Here is a 27929-nt window from a genome sequence, read left to right on the forward strand (position 1 = left end):
CCCACAAGCGAGCCATTCGGTTGTGCTAATAGTTGGGCTAATAGCTGAACAATAGACTATTCGACCTTTACTAAAGAGTAGTCTAATAGCCGAGCTAAACCCAACTACACACACAACCCCTCATTCAATTACTCAAACGGTGAAGTGTGAGGAGCAGGAACAGCTATAACCCTCAAACTCACCTCTGGGCCTCAAAGCCAGATCCACTGCATTTCTTCATTGTTCTCCTCTAATCAGGCACTGATCTAGACCTGGGACACCAGGTGGGTGTAATTCATTATCAAATCAAATTTCTTTATATAGCCCTTCTTACATCAACTGATATCTCAAAGTGCTGTACAGAAACCCAGCCTAAAACCCCAAACAGCAAGTAATGCAGGTGTAGAAGCACGGTGGCTAGGAAAAACTCCCTAGAAAGACCAAAACCTAGGAAGAAACCTAGAGAGGAACCAGGCTATGAGGGGTGGCCAGTCCTCTTCTGGCTGTGCGGGGTGGAGATTATAACAGGACATGGCCAAGATGTTCAAATGTTCATAAATGACCAGCATGGTCAAATAATAATAATCACAGTAGTTGTCGAGGGTGCAACAAGTTAGCACCTCAAGAGTAAATGTCAGTTGGCTTTTCATAGCCGATTATTGAGAGTATCTCTTCCGCTCCTGCTGTCTCTAGAGAGTTGAAAACAGCAGGTCTGGGACAGCAAGGAGTCATCATGCCAGGTAGTCCTGAGGCATGGTCCTAGGGCTCAGGTCCTCCGAGAGAGAGAGAGAAAGAAAGAAAGAATTAGAGAGAGCATACTTAAATTCACACAGGACACCGGATAAGACAGGAGAAATACTCCAGATATAACAGACTGACCCTAGCCCCCCGACACATAAACTACTGCAGCATAAATACTGGAGGCTGAGACAGGAGGGGTCAGGAGACACTGTGGCCCCATCCGATGATACCCCCGGACAGGGCCAAATAGGCAGGATATAACCCCACCCACTTTGTCAAAGCACAGCCCCCACACCACTAGAGGGATATCTTCAACCACCAACTTACCATCCTGAGACAAGGGCGAGTATAGCCCACGAAGATCTCCGCCACGGCACAACCCAAGGGGGGGGGGGGGGGGCGCCAACCCAGACAGGAAGACCACGTCAGTGACTCAACCCACTCAAGTGACGCACCCCTCCTAGGGGACGGCATGGAAGAACACCAGTAAGCCAGTGACTCAGCCCCTGTAATAGGGTTAGAGGCAGAGAATCCCAGTGGAGAGAGGGGAACCGGCCAGGCAGAGACAGCAAGGGCGGTTCGTTGCTCCAGAGCCTTTCCGTTCACCTTCACACTCCTGGGCCAGACTACACTCAATCATAGGACCCCCTGAAGAGATGAGTCTTCAGTAAAGACTTAAAGGTTGAGACCGAGTCTGCGTCTCTCACATGGGTAGGCAGACCATTCCATAAAAATGGAGCTCTATAGAAGAAAGCCCTGCCTCCAGCTGTTTGCTTAGAAATTCTAGGGACAATTAGGAGGCCTGCGTCTTGTGACCGTAGCGTACGTGTAGGTATGTACGGCAGGACCAAATCGGAAAGATAGGTAGGAGCAAGCCCATGTAATGCTTTGTAGGTTAGCAGAAAAACCTTGAAATCAGCCCTTGCCTTAACAGGAAGCCAGTGTAGGGAGGCTAGCACTGGAGTAATATGATCAAATGTTTTGGTTCTAGTCAGGATTCTAGCAGCCGTATTTAGCACTAACTGAAGTTTATTTAGTGCTTTATCCGGGTAGCCGGAAAGTAGAGCATTGCAGTAGTCCAACCTAGAAGTAACAAAAGCATGGATACATTTTTCTGCATCATTTCTGGACAGAAAGTTTCAGATTTTTGCAATGTTACGTAGATGGGAAAAAAGCTGTCCTTGAAACAGTCTTGATATGTTCTTCAAAAGAGAGATCAGGGTCCAGAGTAACGCCGAGGTCCTTCACAGTTTTATTTGAGACGACTGTACAACCATCAAGATTAATTGTCAGATTCAACAGAAGATCTCTTTGTTTCTTGGGACCTAGAACAAGCATCTCTGTTTTGTCCGAGTTTAAAAGTAGAAAGTTTGCAGCCATCCACTTCCTTCTGTCTGAAACACAGGCTTCTAGCGAGGGCAATTTTGGGGCTTCACCATGTTTCTTTGAAATGTACAGCTGTGTGTCATCCGCATAGCAGTGAAATTTAACATTATGTTTTCGAATGACATCCCCAAGAGGTAAAATATATAGTGAAAACAATAGTGGTCCTAAAACGGAACCTTGAGGAACACCGAAATGTACAGTTGATTTGTCAGAGGACAAACCATTCAGAGGCAAACTGCTATCTTTCCGACAGATGAGATCTAAACCAGGCCAGAACTTGTCCGTGTAGAGCAATTTGGGTTTCCAATCGCTCCAAAAGAATGTGGTGATCGATGGTATCAAAAGCAGCACTAAGATCTAGGAGCACGAGGACAGATGCAGAGCCTCGGTCTGATGCCATTAAAACGTCATTTACCACCTTCACAAGTGCAGTCTCAGTGCTATGATGGGGTCCAAAACCAGACTGAAGCGTTTCGTATACGTTGTTTGTCTTTAGGAAGGCAGTGAGTTGCTGCGCAACAGCTTTTTCTGAGAGGAATGGAAGATTCGATATAGGCCGATTCGTTTTTTATATTTTCTGGGTCAAGATTTGGCTTTTTCAAGAGAGGCTTTATTACTGCCACTTTTAGTGAGTTTGGTACACATCCGGTGGTTAGAGAGCCGTTTATTATGTTCAACATAGGAGGGCCAAGCACAGGAAGCAGCTCTTTCAGTAGTTTAGTTGGAATAGGGTCCAGTATGCAGCTTGAAGGTTTAGAGGCCATGATTATTTTCATCATTGTGTCAAGAGATATAGTACTAAAACACTTTAGTGTCTCCCTTGATCCTAGGTCCTGGCAGAGTTGTGCAGACTCAGGACAACGGAGCTTTGGGAGGAATACGCAGATTTAAAGAGGAGTGCGTAATTTGCTTTCTAATGATCATGATCTTTTCCTCAAAGAAGTTCATGAATTTATTACCGCTGAAGTGAAAGCCATCCTCTCTAGGGGAATGCTGCTTTTTAGTTAGCTTTGCGACAGTATCAAAAAGAAATTTCGGATTGTTCTTATTTTCCTCAATTATCAGTTAGAACAGAAAACCAGCAGGCTCGTAGGGCAGCGTTTCCCAAACTTGGTGTGCATTTAGGTTTTTGTCCTAACACTACACAGCTGATTCAGATTAACAAAGCTTGATGATTAGTTGATTATTTGAATCAGCTTTGTAGGGCTAGGGGAATAAAAAGAAAATGTGCAGCCCTTTGGGGTTCAGGTGACTGAGTGTGGGAAGCCTTTGTCATAGGGTAAAAGTAGAATACCCCTGGGCTGTAGGCTGCACACCTTGGGTCAAATATTAGATTCTGTAGCTGTGTATTTCATCAAAACAGTTCTGTTCTACAATGGTTAATTTCCTTGGCTCAGGGTAAGTAGTAGCAGGCCTAGAAGAGTCTTATGCGACGCAAACATTTGAGTTGTCTTCTTCCTCCTTTTTTAATCAATCAATCATAATAATTTGTCAAATGCCTTACAGGTTGTTTTGCCTATTGATGGCAGCTGTGGGCATACAAGCACAACAGACGCCTTCTATAAGTATGCATTTTGCACCCTGCAAATTCAAGCACTAAGCGTTTGACAATATCTTTTTTAGATTTTTAACTAAGCTTTCCCATTCCAGATGACCTCAATGCTGAATGCCTTGGTAACGTTATTCGTCTGAGTGTAGCTCCTCTTTTTGAAGAGGTCGACGCTGTCTTCAGTGAGTTTGTCTCGTATGATTCTCTTTCTCTCCTTTTCATAATTCATGGATTGATATTGTTTGTCAACTGTTGTGTTCACACCATCTCCATCCCTTCCAGATGACACACAAATCATAAACCTGACGCCTGGCCTTGCTACTCAGTGTGGATTCAGCTTTAAATTTGACCCAATGGGGAATGCCATATTTTTTGCTTCTCTTCAAAACTGCTTTTCCCAGACCATGGTAACCCTAAGCACTGTAGTGTTTGCTCTAACTTCAAATGGACAGTTTGCCTTTCAGTGTCACTGCAATTGCAACCCCGTAATGTAACAACGTCATTTTATTTAACCTTTGACACGGAGTCATGCTGAGGCCAGGCTCTTTTACAGATGAGCCCTGTATACACAAAGATACAAGTCAATATTTGCATCACTAGATGAAATAATTGAAAACAAACACTTTCTTCAGTAAAAAGGTCCTCAATCAGCCTGAGTTGCCGTAGAGCATGGAGGTTATTAGAAGTACGGTGCCAGAAACATTTAAGCAGTTTTACTTAACTCTGTGGATCTCCATAGTTAGCCACCCCTGAGACTGGGTCTGGTATCTCTTACTTCTAAGTTAACGATGAAGTAAGGTACAGCAGAAGTTTATGGAGGGCCAGCCAACTTTCTGATACAGACTGCAGTGATGTGTACTACTGAGCTCTTCTCCTGTAGTGTGGCTTCAATACAGTGGCAGCTGCATTCATATAGCCACAGTCTCTAACTTGCATGAATGTCAACTGAATTATTTGTTTTCTGCTATATAATGAGGCTTTTTTTTTTTCCCCCCTTAATTTTAGGATGATAAGATGTTCAGCTTGGTCATGCAGTTCAGGCTGCCAGGAAACCACATGACTGAAGACCCTGTGTATAGAGTGGGCAAAACCTGTAGCTACACCCCCTGGACCTCCCGAGAGATTCTGTGCGACCGCAACTACATGGAGGCAAGTGAGCAGAGCATGCCCCAACGGAGATGTTTACAGTGGAGCTTAAATGATCTGTCTAGAGCTACAATTGTCCAGTGTTTCATTTCTTCTGTGTCTTGACCGTCTCTCAATTCCTCTCGCCTCTTCAAAATGCACATAGGACAACTTTAGCGGCGAGGAATCTTGGCCTATTCTCAGTGCATTTAAGGAGGCGAGTGGACAGATTGCGTTCCTATTGTATGGGAGGGAGAAAATGCATAGGGAATAATGGCCTTTCTTCTCTAGGTGTCTGTCAGAAGGACTCTTCCAGACATCCAAACCGTCCCTGAACAGCCCACTGGAGGCCCGAAAGCAAGGAGAGGAGCTGAGGTAGCCATGTTTCTGTAATTTCACTACAAAATGACAGGATGGCGCTAAACAAAATGTGCGTTTGTTTAATTCACGTTTCCATTTCCTGAGACAGGCTGTTGCTTCAGGATACAAAATGACAGCAGTCGTTTTTAGTCCTAGCAAGAAGGTCATGAATGTGGATGAGGTCCAAAGAAAGGGCTATGCAATAGCCAACACTCCCACACGGCTGGTGTTAAGAAGCCCTCATAATGCAGAGGAGACATACCTCCAGAATGTAAGCTCACTTCCTCCATGAACTGGGTCATGTTCAGTAGAGCAAACGGTGGCCCTACCTGAACTCTGCAACATATTGTTAATACGGTGTGCCCTACTGAACACGGCCCTGGTGTGGTTGCCCCCTGAACAGGTAGCTGGGGTTCCGATGCGGGTGCTCTCAACCTCAACCTTCTTTGAGCAGAAGTGGCTGGTGACTCGCGTAGATGCCACGGCTGTTTGTCCAACACCAGGTTGAGTGTGAAATAATGGACTAACTTGGCAAATTTAAGAACCTATAAACCCATTTCTTAATTGGCTCCAGACAAGACTTTCGTTTGTGTTATGTAGTGTTCAGTTGGGACAATGTCTTTGAATGGGATGAACTTTTTTTCAATAATGGCACATTTGTTTTCAGTTGCAAAATGTTCTGTTATGATGTGCACTTGGCTTCTTGTTTCACTGCAGGGGCAGTGGCCTTTACTCCAGAAGTGATCACCTGGTACATGCCCAAGCACATCGACCCACTTTTCTCCTCTGATGCCTTCACCATGTTGGAGGTGTACATGGGAATTGACGCTAAGAGGCTGGACACTGAGGAAATGGCTGCCAGAAACTACTCGGTTTTAGTCACAGAGGCTCATATTATTGTTGAAATTCCGGTGGGGGCGGTTGGCGGCTATTTCAAGGTCAGCGTTGGATGACTAAAATGTTCCTGTTTAATTTCTAAGTCAAATCTATTTGTAGAGCCCTTTTTACAGCAGCAGTTGTCAGTGCTTTGCAGTAACCCTTTGCCATCTCTCATGGGTAAACTCCTAGAAACGTTGTCTTGTGTAAAATGTTTCTTATTGAGCAATTGTCTGCTTAATCAGGCTAATATACAATGGATCGGTGGGTGTGTATACAGCCTGACACATTGGATTGCAAAATCGTGTGAATGTTGCATAAAATTACATTTAAACATACTCTACCGCTTGAAATTTGAGACCAATATCCACACTAAAGTATTGTTTACCAGGCTTTTTAGGGAGCCGGTAGCTTTGCCACTGGCAACTGAATGCAAGCAACGCTCGGTTACACTCGGCTACTGTTTACATTTGCGTGTCGGTTGCTTTGAAAATGCAAGTTGACAACCATATACCTACCAGCTCTCTAAAGTCTGGTAAACAATACTTTCCTTTGGATATTTTGTCTTTAAATTACGAGCGGCTGGAGGACAAACCACACAGATAACCGGTAGGCTTTTTTTAAAAACCTGTTTTGGCACTCCAATTGTGTATTACAGCCTGAATGCATCACTCGTCTCCCTTACAGAGCCATATTCAGGATGACAAGTACTTTGTCACTTACACCATTGAGCCCATGCTTGAGTTGCTGTGGATCGAGGAGGTCGCACACGAGGACACCAGATACAAAGTCCTCTTCCCTATCACAACACCTCCGATGGCCAGGCCTCCACAAGTTCGCAACTGTGAGTCTGGTTTAGTTAAATGGTGCCTATGGTAATTTGGGATGCCTGGGTTGTTCATTAGGCACAAGACTGAAACGGGGAGGCAATACCCGGACTTCTCCAATAACAAATGTCCATTTTCGACTTCCATTGTACCGCATTTCAAAATGTTTGCCAATGAACAGACACGCCCTTAGACACGGTTCCTGAGCAGGCAGTGTTTGTGCTTGAGTTGGGGACCTTCAACCTTGATGTGGAGCTGCTGAACATCACCTTTCCCACCATGGTGCTAACTGTTGCAGAGTGCAACGCCAGAGGCTTCAATGTTCAGGAGCAGAGATCCCTGGACAACACCTTGAAGACCTTCAGGATGGAGGTGCCCTTCTCAGACCCGGTGGTCTTTAAGGAGGTGTGTTTCTGTTAAATGCAAAGCCACACGCTACATGCCCTAATAAGTGGGCCACCAACAAAATAGAAATGATGGTGCAAATGTACTTTGTATCCCTCATTTACTCAAGTGTTTCCATTATTTTGGCAGTTGTATGCATTCACTTGCCAATAGTGCTTGATTTAGAGGAATGAGGGCAACATTGTTTTAATAGTCCCCATATGTGCTTGGTTGTCACTTGATGTTGACTAGAGTTCTGTTACAACAATGATGCTTTTAACTTCACTACAGAAAAGGGTGGAACAAGGTGTCACAACCTTCACTCTTCAGCTGATCTACGGCCTGGTCGTCTTTCCAGAGTACGCTCCTTTCTCTCACTCTGCCGTTGTGGACGCTGTACTGCTGGACATTGGTATGTAACTGGACTACGCCAAACTACTGTTGAATGGTTTCCTCTCGTTAATGATTGCCCTGAAAGGAAATTGGCAGTGAAAGCCACATGGTGGACTTGAGAGCCCAACTAGCCATACTGTAGGCTTTTCCTACGCGGTCTCTCTACAAAGAAAATGTTAAGCTTTAGAGTATTTGGACCCAGTGTCCTGTTCCTGATTTTCCAGGATCGTGTTTATTCAGTCCCACCGTAGCAAAAGATTTTGCAACCGAAAACAAGGGTTTCTTCTTGGACAAGTTCAAGTCCTGTTTTTTGTGCTTAATGAACACAACCCTGTTTGTCCTTGTAGTGCCACCCTCAGTCACTGGCAACTGTGATCAGGAGAACTTCCACATCACTGTGGACTACAGCAACCAAGAGCCCTTTTTCGTGGTCTTGGTTGGCAAGCGGCTGCTTAACCATGAGCTTGCTCAACAGTATTTAACAGAGGGCGACGCAGACTTCACCATCACGTTGCCCTTCTCTTCGCCGGACGCAGTGTTTGAGGTACGATGCTCTCCCAAAACATGTTAACCTAAATTGCTGCAGCTAGCCTCGCTTTCCTTACCCTGTATACAATATTGGACTAATGAACTCTCCCACTGGTTCCCAGTCGGTTCACTCGTCCTCTGTCAGGAGCAGACTGGATGTGGCTCTGTTGAATCCTTACAACAACATGACCATCAAATACTTTTCCCTGGCTTGCAGCTTCCTCAAAACGCTGACTGGTTGGTTCTCAAACAATTACTTCCGATAAATAGTCGTATGACATGGTTACCAAACCTGGGTTCCTTGGAAATACTGAGTCTAATAGTAGTGCCAGATGGGCATGGTTTGCACTTTTGGTGCTATTCCATTGGTTCTACTGTGCTTGGCAAGCTCAATTAACACAGAATCCAGGTCTGATAGCTACATGTCTTTTGCCCCCCCCCCCCTCCAAGAGTGTTTCTCTAATGGGACGATGACTGCGCTGGCGGTGAAGGTGGAGTCTGCTCCCAATCTGAACCCCGGTCAACTGACCCTGAGCGACCCCGCCTGTGGTCCCACCTACAGCGACGATCGCTTCGCCTACTTCCACTTCACTGTCAACTCCTGTGGCACCACCAGGAAGGTAAAATGACTATTACCCTGAGGTGATGGGTACTGTGTATTTACGGACTGTTTGCTTCTGCAGGCTGTAATAAGTCAATTCCCCTCTACTACATAGTTTATCAACAATGTGATGCTGTATGAGAACGAAATCTCCTTGCCAGATGAACTTGAGGTGAAGCTGAATGCCACGACGTCTTCAGAGGACGAATATCAGTGAGTGCATTACGCATCACAATTGTAGCTATTAGATTTTTATAGTAGTTTTTTCTTCCTTCACCAATTGCTCAATACTTGTGCCTCTACTACCAGTGTGTCCACTCCACTGCTTGAAGTTGCCTACATCCCTCTTTTTAGGTTAAAGGTTTCCTGCTACTATGTGGTCAACATCACTCGCACATTGGCCTTCCTCACCAGGCCGCGTGACAACGAGCCTTTTGCCGAGACTGGGACGGGTCGACTAATGGTCAGAATGAGACTCGCTCAGGGTAAGCGTGCACAAATATGATATATTACTAGTAGCGTTTGCTATAAGTGATTAGTGTTCATCGCGGCACAACAGGATATGATAAACGAGCCTTTCTCAATGGACAAGTTCAGATGGTACCTCGCTGTTTTGTGCCCACTGAACACGACCCCGGTTGTCTCGTCCTGTGTTCCAGACGCCTCGTATAACACGTTCTACCAGGAGGAGGACTATCCAGTGGTGAAATACCTGAAACAGCCTCTGCACTTTGAGGTGGAGCTGACCAGGTCCTCTGACCCCAAGGTTGCGCTGATGCTTGACCACTGCTGGGCCACCCTCAACGAGGACCGCGACTCCCGACCCCGGTGGAATCTCATCATTAATGGGTAACTTGTTGTTTTTTGGGCCTAAACAAGTGTTATTCCACAGGTGTGGTTCCTGAGTAATTAGCAACCGATCATGCTTGGCAGGCCATTTACTTTGGCTACCGTGGCTATGCCCCCATCCGTAGGTCATGAGTGGTCACAATGGTTTGAGCATTAAAACAATGTATGCGGTCTGTCACCAGATCTCCACCCAATTTAATTAACACGTATGGGAGATTCTGGCGTGGGGCCTGAGACGGCGTTTCACATCACCATCAACAAAAGATGGAATTTCTCGTGGAAGAATGGTGTTGCGTTCAAGACACTTGTAGAATCTATGCCAAGGTGCATTGAAGCTATTGTGGTTCGTGGTGGCCCTATTAACCATTTTTTTACGCGTACGATCACATGTTTGTTATCACTGAGGGGTCCCTGCAGCGTACCATTGGAACAGAACGTATGATGCAACAAACGACTCTAAACCGCATTGTCTGAATAAAACGTTAAGTACATTATACTTACGGTATGCTACAGTAGAAAGGACAATGCGTTACACAGAAAATAAGGCACTTTGATAGGAATGCAATAAATGTGCCAGGCCTGTTCTGACTAGATGTGCAAATGTCTGTATGCTTGGGCTTTCTCTTGAAGGAAAGTTTGGCCGGCTCGTGAAATGGGCTACTTTTGGGAATTAATGAGGCAAAGTTAGACGTTGAAAGGGCCTATAGAAAATTGCCAGGTAGTGTGCCTTGGTTTGAGGTCATCTGTCCACATTTTGGAACAGTGAGTGCATTCTGACATCACGTGCATAAACTAAACTCCCACTGGGGCGACTGTTGAAGATATTTGGAACTCGCGTGTGAAAAGGTTAAGACACTATGTTGGCGTTACCTGTACCTACACCTTTTTACTCAATGTTATCCTTTTGGTTTGCTACAGTTCAGTGTTGTGCCGAACTGATGGTCAGTCGAATGGAAATCAAGAGCGGCTGGCAAGCTTAGCTTGCCTTTCCGATTGGTTTTGGGTTGAATTGTGACCTCTTGCGTTTAAAACAGTTATTGCACTAAACATAAAGGATGGTTCACACGCCTGTGCAGCATGGAAGTTAATGTTTGAAACTGAATAGGATCAGTTGAAAGGATCCCCAGAAGTTGATGCCACTTTCAATGTAATTCCCTGTACCTGGGGAATGAGCTAATTGGGAGTTGCTAAACATGAACAAATACCACGGTCAAGTGTGGCAGCATCTTGCTAGCTAAAAAAATGTTACAGCACAGTACTCAAAAGAGTAGCTGGCTGGGTTTGTCATAAGCATTGATTTGGGTGAGCACTTCGCCACAGATGGAAACCGCTGGCCTATTTTTAACTTTGCCATCTTATCTCAAGAATTGAAATTGGGTAACTATATTGAAAGATGACTTTTCTACATTTTAATGGACACTGCAACCTTTGGTAGATGGGCAAATGACACTTTATTTTGCGGGTGCCTTTTCAGTAACTGGATGCAGTGTAGTGAAGCAACTTTATTGGTCAAAACCATTCATTTGGGGGATCGGGTTTGCAAAACGCTATCAAATCATGCAATTTTGCCGTTTTTAGGAAATGGTCGCAAAAACTTAAATTTGGCACCCCTATTTTAATTTGCTCCGGCGGCCATGTGGACACAAGGCTCATCTGTCACGGGAGTAACTTTGCAGCTGTTTACTAAATGGTAGCAGTGTGAAAATGTTTTGTATATCATAGGAAAAGACACCACATGTGCATGAAATGGGCAGTTCAGATTTGTCACTTCAAGTGCAACTATATCATACTTGGCTTAAATCGTTGTGCAAAATCCTGAGAAAGCTCTGGCCATCGTCTGTCAGATCAAGTGGATTTGTACTGGTGTGGGCGTTTGTCTCTCTTCACAAATCCCTTTTTGCTAATATCTGGCAGTTAAACAAGAAACCTCCCAAAGATGCAAATTAAAAAGTGTGCCTAAACTGTCAATGCGTCGGTTACTTTGTATAGTAGAGCTGCTCCCTTCACAGAAGTCCTCCACGTGTGAATCCGATGCCGTGGGTGTAGAATTTATTTTGTGTGACCAATTTTTCCGACAGCGGAAGAATTGCATGAAATTCTTAATTCAAATGATTGCGTTGTTGATGATACCGACTGTATATTCGGCAACTTTTGGTTAAACCACGATCAATATTCAGGTAGTCTGACCATTCTGGATCATTTAGATCTCACCACATGAGAATGCATTCATGTCAATGTAATTGAATATACATGTTGGATGTAGAATTGTCTTTTTTCAAGACAAAGGTAAAAGAGTTTTGGTGGGAAAAGCCTGTTAACAAAGACATTCCTTTAGTTCATACTGGAGGGGGAGAAAGAACCCACTTCTCCTGTAAATTGATCTGATCCTCACAGGACAGTCGTGACACCACCATAAGACTTCGTACACAAGGCGGTTGGGGTTTACAGCGTTTTCTTGTGCCTAACTTAGTCCCTCTCTCTACACTGGCAGCTGTGAGAACCCGGAGGATCCATACCGTGTGGTCCTCCACCCGGTGGTAGCTGATGCCAGGGTCCACTTCCCCCCTCACGTCAAACGCTTTGAGGTCCATATGTTTTCCTTCGCTGAGGATGCGGTTGAGCCGAGGGGCCAGGTAACAAAGTTCACCCAATCTTTATTGGTTAATTTTGTTTGACTGGCAATCATCCCTTTTTTAAAATCTTTGATTCCTAGGTCTTTGTCCATTGTGACGTGGTCATCTGTGATGCCAGTAGTCCCACTGGTGGCCCCTGTAGTGGACAATGTGTGAATCAGGACAACCCGAAAAGAGGTCGGTCTTGTTTTATGCTTTTCAGACCCTGTCAGACCATAACTGAACTAATGGGTTCTCTCTCTCTCTCTCAACAGGTCAACGACATGTCAAAGACCTCTTTGAGGAACATCATTTATATGTTTCTTCTGGATACATTCTTTGGGTGTAATGTCTTGTTCTAACATGTCAAATAAAGTGTTCTATATAACAATTAAGTTTGCTTTACTTGCGCGGCAACAATCCTAACCGTTGGAGCTACCTTAATTGTATCTGATTTGCATTTAACACCACGGCGCATGTACTTTAGTGGACGTAGTAGGCTTGTCATCTGACGTGTATCAATCAACCCTTTTGTAAGCATGGAACTCTGAACCATCCACCGGAGATAAGTGTTGCACACTAATTTCCCGTCTAGGACAAACAATAGGTGTGAAAACAAAAGCTTTCCAATGTCCAGTAGGAAGAACTGACTCAATGTTATAGCAGATGGTGGTTTGCCAGCAGGGCTGTGGTTGGATGCAGGCCCCAGGGAGCGCAGCGGTGTTAATTTTCAACTGAAATTACAACTTTCCTTGATACCTCTCACTAGCTTGGTTTCCATCCAAATATGGACATTTCTTTATTAATGATATGCATGTCAATCTCAAATGGGAAGAGCTTGACTTCATCACTACTTGTTTTTGTAAGAAGTGTTGACAAGCTGAATGTACCGAGCTGTCTGTTTTTTAAAACTACCCATGCATATGCCACCACAGGTCTCTTCACAATCTCAGGATCAGATTCAAAGAAACACCTTACGGAACAGCGGGGACTGTGAAGAGACAGTGGTTCCTCCTTTAAAAGTTGCGGGACTTAGAGGTACCCAGCTTCATTGCTCCAGACCACCACAAGGGGGAGTTGGCGCACTCATTATGCATTTGGGTCCCAAGGTTTTGTTATGACCAATCGTTCCAAAGACGAATTTTGACGCGAGCCACCCTTGCCTTGTGGCGTTCAACGAAGCTGGCTGACAAAACAGATGGAAGGTGTCTTAACGAGTCAAGCAAATGTACAATTTGAGAGGAATATGTTAATGTGCGTCTATATTTTGTCAAAGGTAAATTAGCTAGTGTTAGGAGAATGAATTTGTCTTTTTAGGGACTCCTGAGAACCAGCAAACCAGGCTGTTGTCTTGTGAAACAGTGGATGTAAAGAATCTAGCTGGCTAACTATTTACTTGCTTATTGTGTCGGATTAAAAATGACTATGTAGCCGATCTGGGTATGGACCCTAAAACGTAAAGTTCATACCAATCTATGAAGCCTAGAGTAGAATATATTGTGCCAAGGATGCAAGTCCCCATATTGTAGCCTGTACATTGACTATATTCACTGATCATGTGCGGTTCAGGTATGACAGATTCTTTTTCAGTCATATCAAACGCCATTGTTTAAATGATGCGGTGTCTGCATGCATGTATTACACTTCAACTGTTTACTGCTCCTGGGATATCAATGATTACACATTGTGTAACTATGCAATAGACTAAACATGATTGATTTGTAATTCATATAAAGGGGGGAAAAAAACCCTATGCATATCTGAGGACACCGGCTAGTATTTCAACCAGTGGAGAATATGAAATGCTTTATTGAAGTGTATTTATAATAATACAATTAAAATGCAAGTTCAATCTTGGGCGGCCAGAGCGTTGGACTAGTAACCGGAAGGTTGCAAGATCGAATCCCCGAGCCGACAAGGTAAAAATCTGCCCCTGAACAAGGCCGTCATTAACTGACTTGCCTAGTTAAATAAAGGTAGGCAAATCTGTACTTCAATGCACGTATGGTGTGCATTAGAAGACGAGGTAAGAACAGCGGCAGACGGCATATGATTCATGGATGACAGTGCTACCCTAATATTCTCTCAGCGCAATTGTGATGACCTGTCTCCTAACCTTGGGGGGGCCAGTGACGGGACTGGCTTCCTCTCACATCAAAACATACCTGCAGACGAGAGAGCATGATTAACATGGTCAGTCATCTTAAATCAGGAGGTGAAATGCAAAACTGACCTTGGATCATTAACTCTGGGATTTCAATGTAAAGCATGTCTTTAATAATACTTTGTGTTGACTCAATCAAGTGACATCTCACCTATGATCATTCTGTGCCCTCTGTCAGCCAGTTCAGATGCGGGAGGGGTTCACCAAAACAGCTGATATAACCTAGAGGATTTAGTGGCTACAGAGTACTTTAAGCTGAAAAACAGACCCACGAGGATAATGCCAACAGGTGTCTGCGTCACACAGTATCTTCTTTCAGAGTGTACCTGAAATATTTAAATATAGAGGGCTGTGTTTCTCACCACTTGGTTATTGTGAGGCTAACCCCCAGGGAAATCATGACTTGGCAGCAACAGATAGTCCAGTGAAAATGGCTGTGTTTATGTGGAGTAAATTAGCAGCTGACATCTTAAGGGTTTTGTAATTCATGCATGTGAGACAGGTTCCATGTACAACAAGACAGGCAGACATGGAGAAAAAAAACAGAACAGTTTAATTACCTCTGGTTATGGACACTTTTTATGCCAGCAATAAAGCTTCCACTGCCTGGTCCTCAGGTCAGCTCGCTCTCTGAAAGTAAAGAAAACAATAACTGAGATATGACCGTTCAATCTAAAGCAGCACATGTCATTTTTTAGGATGCGTCAATACAGCCCAGTGCCGCTTACCTGAGATGCCATCTTCGTAGGTGTCCGCTTTGACATCCTTTTGTGTCGGGGGCGGGAATGTGCTTTCAGAAGAATTATTTGAAAATAAAGGTTTTGCTCTCGACACAAATGTACCTCCATAGCATATAACAATTTGCCTGTGATTAACCACACCTTCATACAAACGTGCTACTGTATGCAGAATTCTTGACGCGCAACTGAAGACGCTGCCCTATCCTGCCAGCACGCCCACAAGCGAGCCATTCGGTTGTGCTAATAGTTGGGCTAATAGCTGAACAATAGACTATTCGACCTTTACTAAAGAGTAGTCTAATAGCCGAGCTAAACCCAACTACACACACAACCCCTCATTCAATTACTCAAACGGTGAAGTGTGAGGAGCAGGAACAGCTATAACCCTCAAACTCACCTCTGGGCCTCAAAGCCAGATCCACTGCATTTCTTCATTGTTCTCCTCTAATCAGGCACTGATCTAGACCTGGGACACCAGGTGGGTGTAATTCATTATCAAATCAAATTTCTTTATATAGCCCTTCTTACATCAACTGATATCTCAAAGTGCTGTACAGAAACCCAGCCTAAAACCCCAAACAGCAAGTAATGCAGGTGTAGAAGCACGGTGGCTAGGAAAAACTCCCTAGAAAGACCAAAACCTAGGAAGAAACCTAGAGAGGAACCAGGCTATGAGGGGTGGCCAGTCCTCTTCTGGCTGTGCGGGGTGGAGATTATAACAGGACATGGCCAAGATGTTCAAATGTTCATAAATGACCAGCATGGTCAAATAATAATAATCACAGTAGTTGTCGAGGGTGCAACAAGTTAGCACCTCAAGAGTAAATGTCAGTTGGCTTTTCATAGCCGATTATTGAGAGTATCTCTTCCGCTCCTGCTGTCTCTAGAGAGTTGAAAACAGCAGGTCTGGGACAGCAAGGAGTCATCATGCCAGGTAGTCCTGAGGCATGGTCCTAGGGCTCAGGTCCTCCGAGAGAGAGAGAGAAAGAAAGAAAGAATTAGAGAGAGCATACTTAAATTCACACAGGACACCGGATAAGACAGGAGAAATACTCCAGATATAACAGACTGACCCTAGCCCCCCGACACATAAACTACTGCAGCATAAATACTGGAGGCTGAGACAGGAGGGGTCAGGAGACACTGTGGCCCCATCCGATGATACCCCCGGACAGGGCCAAATAGGCAGGATATAACCCCACCCACTTTGTCAAAGCACAGCCCCCACACCACTAGAGGGATATCTTCAACCACCAACTTACCATCCTGAGACAAGGGCGAGTATAGCCCACGAAGATCTCCGCCACGGCACAACCCAAGGGGGGGGGGGGGGGGCGCCAACCCAGACAGGAAGACCACGTCAGTGACTCAACCCACTCAAGTGACGCACCCCTCCTAGGGGACGGCATGGAAGAACACCAGTAAGCCAGTGACTCAGCCCCTGTAATAGGGTTAGAGGCAGAGAATCCCAGTGGAGAGAGGGGAACCGGCCAGGCAGAGACAGCAAGGGCGGTTCGTTGCTCCAGAGCCTTTCCGTTCACCTTCACACTCCTGGGCCAGACTACACTCAATCATAGGACCCCCTGAAGAGATGAGTCTTCAGTAAAGACTTAAAGGTTGAGACCGAGTCTGCGTCTCTCACATGGGTAGGCAGACCATTCCATAAAAATGGAGCTCTATAGAAGAAAGCCCTGCCTCCAGCTGTTTGCTTAGAAATTCTAGGGACAATTAGGAGGCCTGCGTCTTGTGACCGTAGCGTACGTGTAGGTATGTACGGCAGGACCAAATCGGAAAGATAGGTAGGAGCAAGCCCATGTAATGCTTTGTAGGTTAGCAGAAAAACCTTGAAATCAGCCCTTGCCTTAACAGGAAGCCAGTGTAGGGAGGCTAGCACTGGAGTAATATGATCAAATGTTTTGGTTCTAGTCAGGATTCTAGCAGCCGTATTTAGCACTAACTGAAGTTTATTTAGTGCTTTATCCGGGTAGCCGGAAAGTAGAGCATTGCAGTAGTCCAACCTAGAAGTAACAAAAGCATGGATACATTTTTCTGCATCATTTCTGGACAGAAAGTTTCAGATTTTTGCAATGTTACGTAGATGGGAAAAAAGCTGTCCTTGAAACAGTCTTGATATGTTCTTCAAAAGAGAGATCAGGGTCCAGAGTAACGCCGAGGTCCTTCACAGTTTTATTTGAGACGACTGTACAACCATCAAGATTAATTGTCAGATTCAACAGAAGATCTCTTTGTTTCTTGGGACCTAGAACAAGCATCTCTGTTTTGTCCGAGTTTAAAAGTAGAAAGTTTGCAGCCATCCACTTCCTTCTGTCTGAAACACAGGCTTCTAGCGAGGGCAATTTTGGGGCTTCACCATGTTTCTTTGAAATGTACAGCTGTGTGTCATCCGCATAGCAGTGAAATTTAACATTATGTTTTCGAATGACATCCCCAAGAGGTAAAATATATAGTGAAAACAATAGTGGTCCTAAAACGGAACCTTGAGGAACACCGAAATGTACAGTTGATTTGTCAGAGGACAAACCATTCAGAGGCAAACTGCTATCTTTCCGACAGATGAGATCTAAACCAGGCCAGAACTTGTCCGTGTAGAGCAATTTGGGTTTCCAATCGCTCCAAAAGAATGTGGTGATCGATGGTATCAAAAGCAGCACTAAGATCTAGGAGCACGAGGACAGATGCAGAGCCTCGGTCTGATGCCATTAAAACGTCATTTACCACCTTCACAAGTGCAGTCTCAGTGCTATGATGGGGTCCAAAACCAGACTGAAGCGTTTCGTATACGTTGTTTGTCTTTAGGAAGGCAGTGAGTTGCTGCGCAACAGCTTTTTCTGAGAGGAATGGAAGATTCGATATAGGCCGATTCGTTTTTTATATTTTCTGGGTCAAGATTTGGCTTTTTCAAGAGAGGCTTTATTACTGCCACTTTTAGTGAGTTTGGTACACATCCGGTGGTTAGAGAGCCGTTTATTATGTTCAACATAGGAGGGCCAAGCACAGGAAGCAGCTCTTTCAGTAGTTTAGTTGGAATAGGGTCCAGTATGCAGCTTGAAGGTTTAGAGGCCATGATTATTTTCATCATTGTGTCAAGAGATATAGTACTAAAACACTTTAGTGTCTCCCTTGATCCTAGGTCCTGGCAGAGTTGTGCAGACTCAGGACAACGGAGCTTTGGGAGGAATACGCAGATTTAAAGAGGAGTGCGTAATTTGCTTTCTAATGATCATGATCTTTTCCTCAAAGAAGTTCATGAATTTATTACCGCTGAAGTGAAAGCCATCCTCTCTAGGGGAATGCTGCTTTTTAGTTAGCTTTGCGACAGTATCAAAAAGAAATTTCGGATTGTTCTTATTTTCCTCAATTATCAGTTAGAACAGAAAACCAGCAGGCTCGTAGGGCAGCGTTTCCCAAACTTGGTGTGCATTTAGGTTTTTGTCCTAACACTACACAGCTGATTCAGATTAACAAAGCTTGATGATTAGTTGATTATTTGAATCAGCTTTGTAGGGCTAGGGGAATAAAAAGAAAATGTGCAGCCCTTTGGGGTTCAGGTGACTGAGTGTGGGAAGCCTTTGTCATAGGGTAAAAGTAGAATACCCCTGGGCTGTAGGCTGCACACCTTGGGTCAAATATTAGATTCTGTAGCTGTGTATTTCATCAAAACAGTTCTGTTCTACAATGGTTAATTTCCTTGGCTCAGGGTAAGTAGTAGCAGGCCTAGAAGAGTCTTATGCGACGCAAACATTTGAGTTGTCTTCTTCCTCCTTTTTTAATCAATCAATCATAATAATTTGTCAAATGCCTTACAGGTTGTTTTGCCTATTGATGGCAGCTGTGGGCATACAAGCACAACAGACGCCTTCTATAAGTATGCATTTTGCACCCTGCAAATTCAAGCACTAAGCGTTTGACAATATCTTTTTTAGATTTTTAACTAAGCTTTCCCATTCCAGATGACCTCAATGCTGAATGCCTTGGTAACGTTATTCGTCTGAGTGTAGCTCCTCTTTTTGAAGAGGTCGACGCTGTCTTCAGTGAGTTTGTCTCGTATGATTCTCTTTCTCTCCTTTTCATAATTCATGGATTGATATTGTTTGTCAACTGTTGTGTTCACACCATCTCCATCCCTTCCAGATGACACACAAATCATAAACCTGACGCCTGGCCTTGCTACTCAGTGTGGATTCAGCTTTAAATTTGACCCAATGGGGAATGCCATATTTTTTGCTTCTCTTCAAAACTGCTTTTCCCAGACCATGGTAACCCTAAGCACTGTAGTGTTTGCTCTAACTTCAAATGGACAGTTTGCCTTTCAGTGTCACTGCAATTGCAACCCCGTAATGTAACAACGTCATTTTATTTAACCTTTGACACGGAGTCATGCTGAGGCCAGGCTCTTTTACAGATGAGCCCTGTATACACAAAGATACAAGTCAATATTTGCATCACTAGATGAAATAATTGAAAACAAACACTTTCTTCAGTAAAAAGGTCCTCAATCAGCCTGAGTTGCCGTAGAGCATGGAGGTTATTAGAAGTACGGTGCCAGAAACATTTAAGCAGTTTTACTTAACTCTGTGGATCTCCATAGTTAGCCACCCCTGAGACTGGGTCTGGTATCTCTTACTTCTAAGTTAACGATGAAGTAAGGTACAGCAGAAGTTTATGGAGGGCCAGCCAACTTTCTGATACAGACTGCAGTGATGTGTACTACTGAGCTCTTCTCCTGTAGTGTGGCTTCAATACAGTGGCAGCTGCATTCATATAGCCACAGTCTCTAACTTGCATGAATGTCAACTGAATTATTTGTTTTCTGCTATATAATGAGGCTTTTTTTTTTTCCCCCCTTAATTTTAGGATGATAAGATGTTCAGCTTGGTCATGCAGTTCAGGCTGCCAGGAAACCACATGACTGAAGACCCTGTGTATAGAGTGGGCAAAACCTGTAGCTACACCCCTGGACCTCCCGAGAGATTCTGTGCGACCGCAACTACATGGAGGCAAGTGAGCAGAGCATGCCCCAACGGAGATGTTTACAGTGGAGCTTAAATGATCTGTCTAGAGCTACAATTGTCCAGTGTTTCATTTCTTCTGTGTCTTGACCGTCTCTCAATTCCTCTCGCCTCTTCAAAATGCACATAGGACAACTTTAGCGGCGAGGAATCTTGGCCTATTCTCAGTGCATTTAAGGAGGCGAGTGGACAGATTGCGTTCCTATTGTATGGGAGGGAGAAAATGCATAGGGAATAATGGCCTTTCTTCTCTAGGTGTCTGTCAGAAGGACTCTTCCAGACATCCAAACCGTCCCTGAACAGCCCACTGGAGGCCCGAAAGCAAGGAGAGGAGCTGAGGTAGCCATGTTTCTGTAATTTCACTACAAAATGACAGGATGGCGCTAAACAAAATGTGCGTTTGTTTAATTCACGTTTCCATTTCCTGAGACAGGCTGTTGCTTCAGGATACAAAATGACAGCAGTCGTTTTTAGTCCTAGCAAGAAGGTCATGAATGTGGATGAGGTCCAAAGAAAGGGCTATGCAATAGCCAACACTCCCACCCGGCTGGTGTTAAGAAGCCCTCATAATGCAGAGGAGACATACCTCCAGAATGTAAGCTCACTTCCTCCATGAACTGGGTCATGTTCAGTAGAGCAAACGGTGGCCCTACCTGAACTCTGCAACATATTGTTAATACGGTGTGCCCTACTGAACACGGCCCTGGTGTGGTTGCCCCCTGAACAGGTAGCTGGGGTTCCGATGCGGGTGCTCTCAACCTCAACCTTCTTTGAGCAGAAGTGGCTGGTGACTCGCGTAGATGCCACGGCTGTTTGTCCAACACCAGGTTGAGTGTGAAATAATGGACTAACTTGGCAAATTTAAGAACCTATAAACCCATTTCTTAATTGGCTCCAGACAAGACTTTCGTTTGTGTTATGTAGTGTTCAGTTGGGACAATGTCTTTGAATGGGATGAACTTTTTTTCAATAATGGCACATTTGTTTTCAGTTGCAAAATGTTCTGTTATGATGTGCACTTGGCTTCTTGTTTCACTGCAGGGGCAGTGGCCTTTACTCCAGAAGTGATCACCTGGTACATGCCCAAGCACATCGACCCACTTTTCTCCTCTGATGCCTTCACCATGTTGGAGGTGTACATGGGAATTGACGCTAAGAGGCTGGACACTGAGGAAATGGCTGCCAGAAACTACTCGGTTTTAGTCACAGAGGCTCATATTATTGTTGAAATTCCGGTGGGGGCGGTTGGCGGCTATTTCAAGGTCAGCGTTGGATGACTAAAATGTTCCTGTTTAATTTCTAAGTCAAATCTATTTGTAGAGCCCTTTTTACAGCAGCAGTTGTCAGTGCTTTGCAGTAACCCTTTGCCATCTCTCATGGGTAAACTCCTAGAAACGTTGTCTTGTGTAAAATGTTTCTTATTGAGCAATTGTCTGCTTAATCAGGCTAATATACAATGGATCGGTGGGTGTGTATACAGCCTGACACATTGGATTGCAAAATCGTGTGAATGTTGCATAAAATTACATTTAAACATACTCTACCGCTTGAAATTTGAGACCAATATCCACACTAAAGTATTGTTTACCAGGCTTTTTAGGGAGCCGGTAGCTTTGCCACTGGCAACTGAATGCAAGCAACGCTCGGTTACACTCGGCTACTGTTTACATTTGCGTGTCGGTTGCTTTGAAAATGCAAGTTGACAACCATATACCTACCAGCTCTCTAAAGTCTGGTAAACAATACTTTCCTTTGGATATTTTGTCTTTAAATTACGAGCGGCTGGAGGACAAACCACACAGATAACCGGTAGGCTTTTTTTAAAAACCTGTTTTGGCACTCCAATTGTGTATTACAGCCTGAATGCATCACTCGTCTCCCTTACAGAGCCATATTCAGGATGACAAGTACTTTGTCACTTACACCATTGAGCCCATGCTTGAGTTGCTGTGGATCGAGGAGGTCGCACACGAGGACACCAGATACAAAGTCCTCTTCCCTATCACAACACCTCCGATGGCCAGGCCTCCACAAGTTCGCAACTGTGAGTCTGGTTTAGTTAAATGGTGCCTATGGTAATTTGGGATGCCTGGGTTGTTCATTAGGCACAAGACTGAAACGGGGAGGCAATACCCGGACTTCTCCAATAACAAATGTCCATTTTCGACTTCCATTGTACCGCATTTCAAAATGTTTGCCAATGAACAGACACGCCCTTAGACACGGTTCCTGAGCAGGCAGTGTTTGTGCTTGAGTTGGGGACCTTCAACCTTGATGTGGAGCTGCTGAACATCACCTTTCCCACCATGGTGCTAACTGTTGCAGAGTGCAACGCCAGAGGCTTCAATGTTCAGGAGCAGAGATCCCTGGACAACACCTTGAAGACCTTCAGGATGGAGGTGCCCTTCTCAGACCCGGTGGTCTTTAAGGAGGTGTGTTTCTGTTAAATGCAAAGCCACACGCTACATGCCCTAATAAGTGGGCCACCAACAAAATAGAAATGATGGTGCAAATGTACTTTGTATCCCTCATTTACTCAAGTGTTTCCATTATTTTGGCAGTTGTATGCATTCACTTGCCAATAGTGCTTGATTTAGAGGAATGAGGGCAACATTGTTTTAATAGTCCCCATATGTGCTTGGTTGTCACTTGATGTTGACTAGAGTTCTGTTACAACAATGATGCTTTTAACTTCACTACAGAAAAGGGTGGAACAAGGTGTCACAACCTTCACTCTTCAGCTGATCTACGGCCTGGTCGTCTTTCCAGAGTACGCTCCTTTCTCTCACTCTGCCGTTGTGGACGCTGTACTGCTGGACATTGGTATGTAACTGGACTACGCCAAACTACTGTTGAATGGTTTCCTCTCGTTAATGATTGCCCTGAAAGGAAATTGGCAGTGAAAGCCACATGGTGGACTTGAGAGCCCAACTAGCCATACTGTAGGCTTTTCCTACGCGGTCTCTCTACAAAGAAAATGTTAAGCTTTAGAGTATTTGGACCCAGTGTCCTGTTCCTGATTTTCCAGGATCGTGTTTATTCAGTCCCACCGTAGCAAAAGATTTTGCAACCGAAAACAAGGGTTTCTTCTTGGACAAGTTCAAGTCCTGTTTTTTGTGCTTAATGAACACAACCCTGTTTGTCCTTGTAGTGCCACCCTCAGTCACTGGCAACTGTGATCAGGAGAACTTCCACATCACTGTGGACTACAGCAACCAAGAGCCCTTTTTCGTGGTCTTGGTTGGCAAGCGGCTGCTTAACCATGAGCTTGCTCAACAGTATTTAACAGAGGGCGACGCAGACTTCACCATCACGTTGCCCTTCTCTTCGCCGGACGCAGTGTTTGAGGTACGATGCTCTCCCAAAACATGTTAACCTAAATTGCTGCAGCTAGCCTCGCTTTCCTTACCCTGTATACAATATTGGACTAATGAACTCTCCCACTGGTTCCCAGTCGGTTCACTCGTCCTCTGTCAGGAGCAGACTGGATGTGGCTCTGTTGAATCCTTACAACAACATGACCATCAAATACTTTTCCCTGGCTTGCAGCTTCCTCAAAACGCTGACTGGTTGGTTCTCAAACAATTACTTCCGATAAATAGTCGTATGACATGGTTACCAAACCTGGGTTCCTTGGAAATACTGAGTCTAATAGTAGTGCCAGATGGGCATGGTTTGCACTTTTGGTGCTATTCCATTGGTTCTACTGTGCTTGGCAAGCTCAATTAACACAGAATCCAGGTCTGATAGCTACATGTCTTTTGCCCCCCCCCCCCTCCAAGAGTGTTTCTCTAATGGGACGATGACTGCGCTGGCGGTGAAGGTGGAGTCTGCTCCCAATCTGAACCCCGGTCAACTGACCCTGAGCGACCCCGCCTGTGGTCCCACCTACAGCGACGATCGCTTCGCCTACTTCCACTTCACTGTCAACTCCTGTGGCACCACCAGGAAGGTAAAATGACTATTACCCTGAGGTGATGGGTACTGTGTATTTACGGACTGTTTGCTTCTGCAGGCTGTAATAAGTCAATTCCCCTCTACTACATAGTTTATCAACAATGTGATGCTGTATGAGAACGAAATCTCCTTGCCAGATGAACTTGAGGTGAAGCTGAATGCCACGACGTCTTCAGAGGACGAATATCAGTGAGTGCATTACGCATCACAATTGTAGCTATTAGATTTTTATAGTAGTTTTTTCTTCCTTCACCAATTGCTCAATACTTGTGCCTCTACTACCAGTGTGTCCACTCCACTGCTTGAAGTTGCCTACATCCCTCTTTTTAGGTTAAAGGTTTCCTGCTACTATGTGGTCAACATCACTCGCACATTGGCCTTCCTCACCAGGCCGCGTGACAACGAGCCTTTTGCCGAGACTGGGACGGGTCGACTAATGGTCAGAATGAGACTCGCTCAGGGTAAGCGTGCACAAATATGATATATTACTAGTAGCGTTTGCTATAAGTGATTAGTGTTCATCGCGGCACAACAGGATATGATAAACGAGCCTTTCTCAATGGACAAGTTCAGATGGTACCTCGCTGTTTTGTGCCCACTGAACACGACCCCGGTTGTCTCGTCCTGTGTTCCAGACGCCTCGTATAACACGTTCTACCAGGAGGAGGACTATCCAGTGGTGAAATACCTGAAACAGCCTCTGCACTTTGAGGTGGAGCTGACCAGGTCCTCTGACCCCAAGGTTGCGCTGATGCTTGACCACTGCTGGGCCACCCTCAACGAGGACCGCGACTCCCGACCCCGGTGGAATCTCATCATTAATGGGTAACTTGTTGTTTTTTGGGCCTAAACAAGTGTTATTCCACAGGTGTGGTTCCTGAGTAATTAGCAACCGATCATGCTTGGCAGGCCATTTACTTTGGCTACCGTGGCTATGCCCCCATCCGTAGGTCATGAGTGGTCACAATGGTTTGAGCATTAAAACAATGTATGCGGTCTGTCACCAGATCTCCACCCAATTTAATTAACACGTATGGGAGATTCTGGCGTGGGGCCTGAGACGGCGTTTCACATCACCATCAACAAAAGATGGAATTTCTCGTGGAAGAATGGTGTTGCGTTCAAGACACTTGTAGAATCTATGCCAAGGTGCATTGAAGCTATTGTGGTTCGTGGTGGCCCTATTAACCATTTTTTTACGCGTACGATCACATGTTTGTTATCACTGAGGGGTCCCTGCAGCGTACCATTGGAACAGAACGTATGATGCAACAAACGACTCTAAACCGCATTGTCTGAATAAAACGTTAAGTACATTATACTTACGGTATGCTACAGTAGAAAGGACAATGCGTTACACAGAAAATAAGGCACTTTGATAGGAATGCAATAAATGTGCCAGGCCTGTTCTGACTAGATGTGCAAATGTCTGTATGCTTGGGCTTTCTCTTGAAGGAAAGTTTGGCCGGCTCGTGAAATGGGCTACTTTTGGGAATTAATGAGGCAAAGTTAGACGTTGAAAGGGCCTATAGAAAATTGCCAGGTAGTGTGCCTTGGTTTGAGGTCATCTGTCCACATTTTGGAACAGTGAGTGCATTCTGACATCACGTGCATAAACTAAACTCCCACTGGGGCGACTGTTGAAGATATTTGGAACTCGCGTGTGAAAAGGTTAAGACACTATGTTGGCGTTACCTGTACCTACACCTTTTTACTCAATGTTATCCTTTTGGTTTGCTACAGTTCAGTGTTGTGCCGAACTGATGGTCAGTCGAATGGAAATCAAGAGCGGCTGGCAAGCTTAGCTTGCCTTTCCGATTGGTTTTGGGTTGAATTGTGACCTCTTGCGTTTAAAACAGTTATTGCACTAAACATAAAGGATGGTTCACACGCCTGTGCAGCATGGAAGTTAATGTTTGAAACTGAATAGGATCAGTTGAAAGGATCCCCAGAAGTTGATGCCACTTTCAATGTAATTCCCTGTACCTGGGGAATGAGCTAATTGGGAGTTGCTAAACATGAACAAATACCACGGTCAAGTGTGGCAGCATCTTGCTAGCTAAAAAAATGTTACAGCACAGTACTCAAAAGAGTAGCTGGCTGGGTTTGTCATAAGCATTGATTTGGGTGAGCACTTCGCCACAGATGGAAACCGCTGGCCTATTTTTAACTTTGCCATCTTATCTCAAGAATTGAAATTGGGTAACTATATTGAAAGATGACTTTTCTACATTTTAATGGACACTGCAACCTTTGGTAGATGGGCAAATGACACTTTATTTTGCGGGTGCCTTTTCAGTAACTGGATGCAGTGTAGTGAAGCAACTTTATTGGTCAAAACCATTCATTTGGGGGATCGGGTTTGCAAAACGCTATCAAATCATGCAATTTTGCCGTTTTTAGGAAATGGTCGCAAAAACTTAAATTTGGCACCCCTATTTTAATTTGCTCCGGCGGCCATGTGGACACAAGGCTCATCTGTCACGGGAGTAACTTTGCAGCTGTTTACTAAATGGTAGCAGTGTGAAAATGTTTTGTATATCATAGGAAAAGACACCACATGTGCATGAAATGGGCAGTTCAGATTTGTCACTTCAAGTGCAACTATATCATACTTGGCTTAAATCGTTGTGCAAAATCCTGAGAAAGCTCTGGCCATCGTCTGTCAGATCAAGTGGATTTGTACTGGTGTGGGCGTTTGTCTCTCTTCACAAATCCCTTTTTGCTAATATCTGGCAGTTAAACAAGAAACCTCCCAAAGATGCAAATTAAAAAGTGTGCCTAAACTGTCAATGCGTCGGTTACTTTGTATAGTAGAGCTGCTCCCTTCACAGAAGTCCTCCACGTGTGAATCCGATGCCGTGGGTGTAGAATTTATTTTGTGTGACCAATTTTTCCGACAGCGGAAGAATTGCATGAAATTCTTAATTCAAATGATTGCGTTGTTGATGATACCGACTGTATATTCGGCAACTTTTGGTTAAACCACGATCAATATTCAGGTAGTCTGACCATTCTGGATCATTTAGATCTCACCACATGAGAATGCATTCATGTCAATGTAATTGAATATACATGTTGGATGTAGAATTGTCTTTTTTCAAGACAAAGGTAAAAGAGTTTTGGTGGGAAAAGCCTGTTAACAAAGACATTCCTTTAGTTCATACTGGAGGGGGAGAAAGAACCCACTTCTCCTGTAAATTGATCTGATCCTCACAGGACAGTCGTGACACCACCATAAGACTTCGTACACAAGGCGGTTGGGGTTTACAGCGTTTTCTTGTGCCTAACTTAGTCCCTCTCTCTACACTGGCAGCTGTGAGAACCCGGAGGATCCATACCGTGTGGTCCTCCACCCGGTGGTAGCTGATGCCAGGGTCCACTTCCCCCCTCACGTCAAACGCTTTGAGGTCCATATGTTTTCCTTCGCTGAGGATGCGGTTGAGCCGAGGGGCCAGGTAACAAAGTTCACCCAATCTTTATTGGTTAATTTTGTTTGACTGGCAATCATCCCTTTTTTAAAATCTTTGATTCCTAGGTCTTTGTCCATTGTGACGTGGTCATCTGTGATGCCAGTAGTCCCACTGGTGGCCCCTGTAGTGGACAATGTGTGAATCAGGACAACCCGAAAAGAGGTCGGTCTTGTTTTATGCTTTTCAGACCCTGTCAGACCATAACTGAACTAATGGGTTCTCTCTCTCTCTCTCAACAGGTCAACGACATGTCAAAGACCTCTTTGAGGAACATCATTTATATGTTTCTTCTGGATACATTCTTTGGGTGTAATGTCTTGTTCTAACATGTCAAATAAAGTGTTCTATATAACAA

The 27929-nt window shown here is 44.5% G+C and overlaps 2 protein-coding genes across 3 annotated transcripts; both read left to right on the forward strand.

Annotated features, from left to right (window-relative positions):
• Positions 1-3362: 3362 nt before the first annotated feature.
• On the forward strand, positions 3363-12601 carry LOC106599932 (uncharacterized). Of its 2 annotated transcripts, none has more exons than XM_045720693.2 (21): positions 3363-3504; positions 3613-3671; positions 3757-3837; positions 3938-4062; positions 4661-4804; positions 5072-5155; positions 5250-5411; positions 5544-5643; positions 5858-6078; positions 6704-6860; positions 7025-7248; positions 7519-7639; positions 7968-8164; positions 8271-8385; positions 8599-8768; positions 8865-8962; positions 9104-9234; positions 9409-9598; positions 12090-12231; positions 12312-12408; positions 12486-12601. In XM_045720693.2, the coding sequence occupies exons 1-21, from the start codon at positions 3482-3484 to the stop codon at positions 12557-12559; spliced, it is 2715 nt and encodes a 904-aa protein (XP_045576649.2). In that variant the 5' UTR covers positions 3363-3481; the 3' UTR covers positions 12560-12601. The 2 variants fall into 2 exon arrangements, with proteins under 2 accessions (XP_045576649.2, XP_045576650.2); XM_045720694.2 differs by having other exon boundaries at positions 7037-7248.
• A 6073-nt stretch (positions 12602-18674) lies between these two features.
• Positions 18675-27929, forward strand: LOC145879870 (uncharacterized). The gene is given in 22 exon segments (XM_082976762.1): positions 18675-18833; positions 18942-19000; positions 19086-19166; positions 19267-19391; positions 19990-20080; positions 20083-20132; positions 20400-20483; positions 20578-20739; positions 20872-20971; positions 21186-21406; positions 22032-22188; positions 22353-22576; positions 22847-22967; positions 23296-23492; positions 23599-23713; positions 23927-24096; positions 24193-24290; positions 24432-24562; positions 24737-24926; positions 27418-27559; positions 27640-27736; positions 27814-27929. Coding segments are annotated over 22 exon segments (2712 nt in total). The 5' UTR covers positions 18675-18810; the 3' UTR covers positions 27888-27929.

The sequence above is a fragment of the Salmo salar genome, chromosome 06, assembly GCF_965601325.2.
Source record: "Salmo salar chromosome 06, fSalSal1, whole genome shotgun sequence".
In the NCBI taxonomy this organism is placed as follows: Eukaryota; Metazoa; Chordata; class Actinopteri; order Salmoniformes; family Salmonidae; genus Salmo; species Salmo salar.

Excerpts from the sequence above, each read along its gene's own strand:
- LOC106599932 (XM_045720693.2), top strand. The coding sequence starts at position 3,482 with ATGGTTAATTTCCTTGGCTCAGG. Across the intron at positions 9,235-9,408 it reads CAGAATGAGACTCGCTCAGG|ACGCCTCGTATAACACGTTC; the intron begins GTAAGCGTGCAC and ends CCTGTGTTCCAG. Across the intron at positions 12,409-12,485 it reads TCAGGACAACCCGAAAAGAG|GTCAACGACATGTCAAAGAC; the intron begins GTCGGTCTTGTT and ends CTCTCTCAACAG.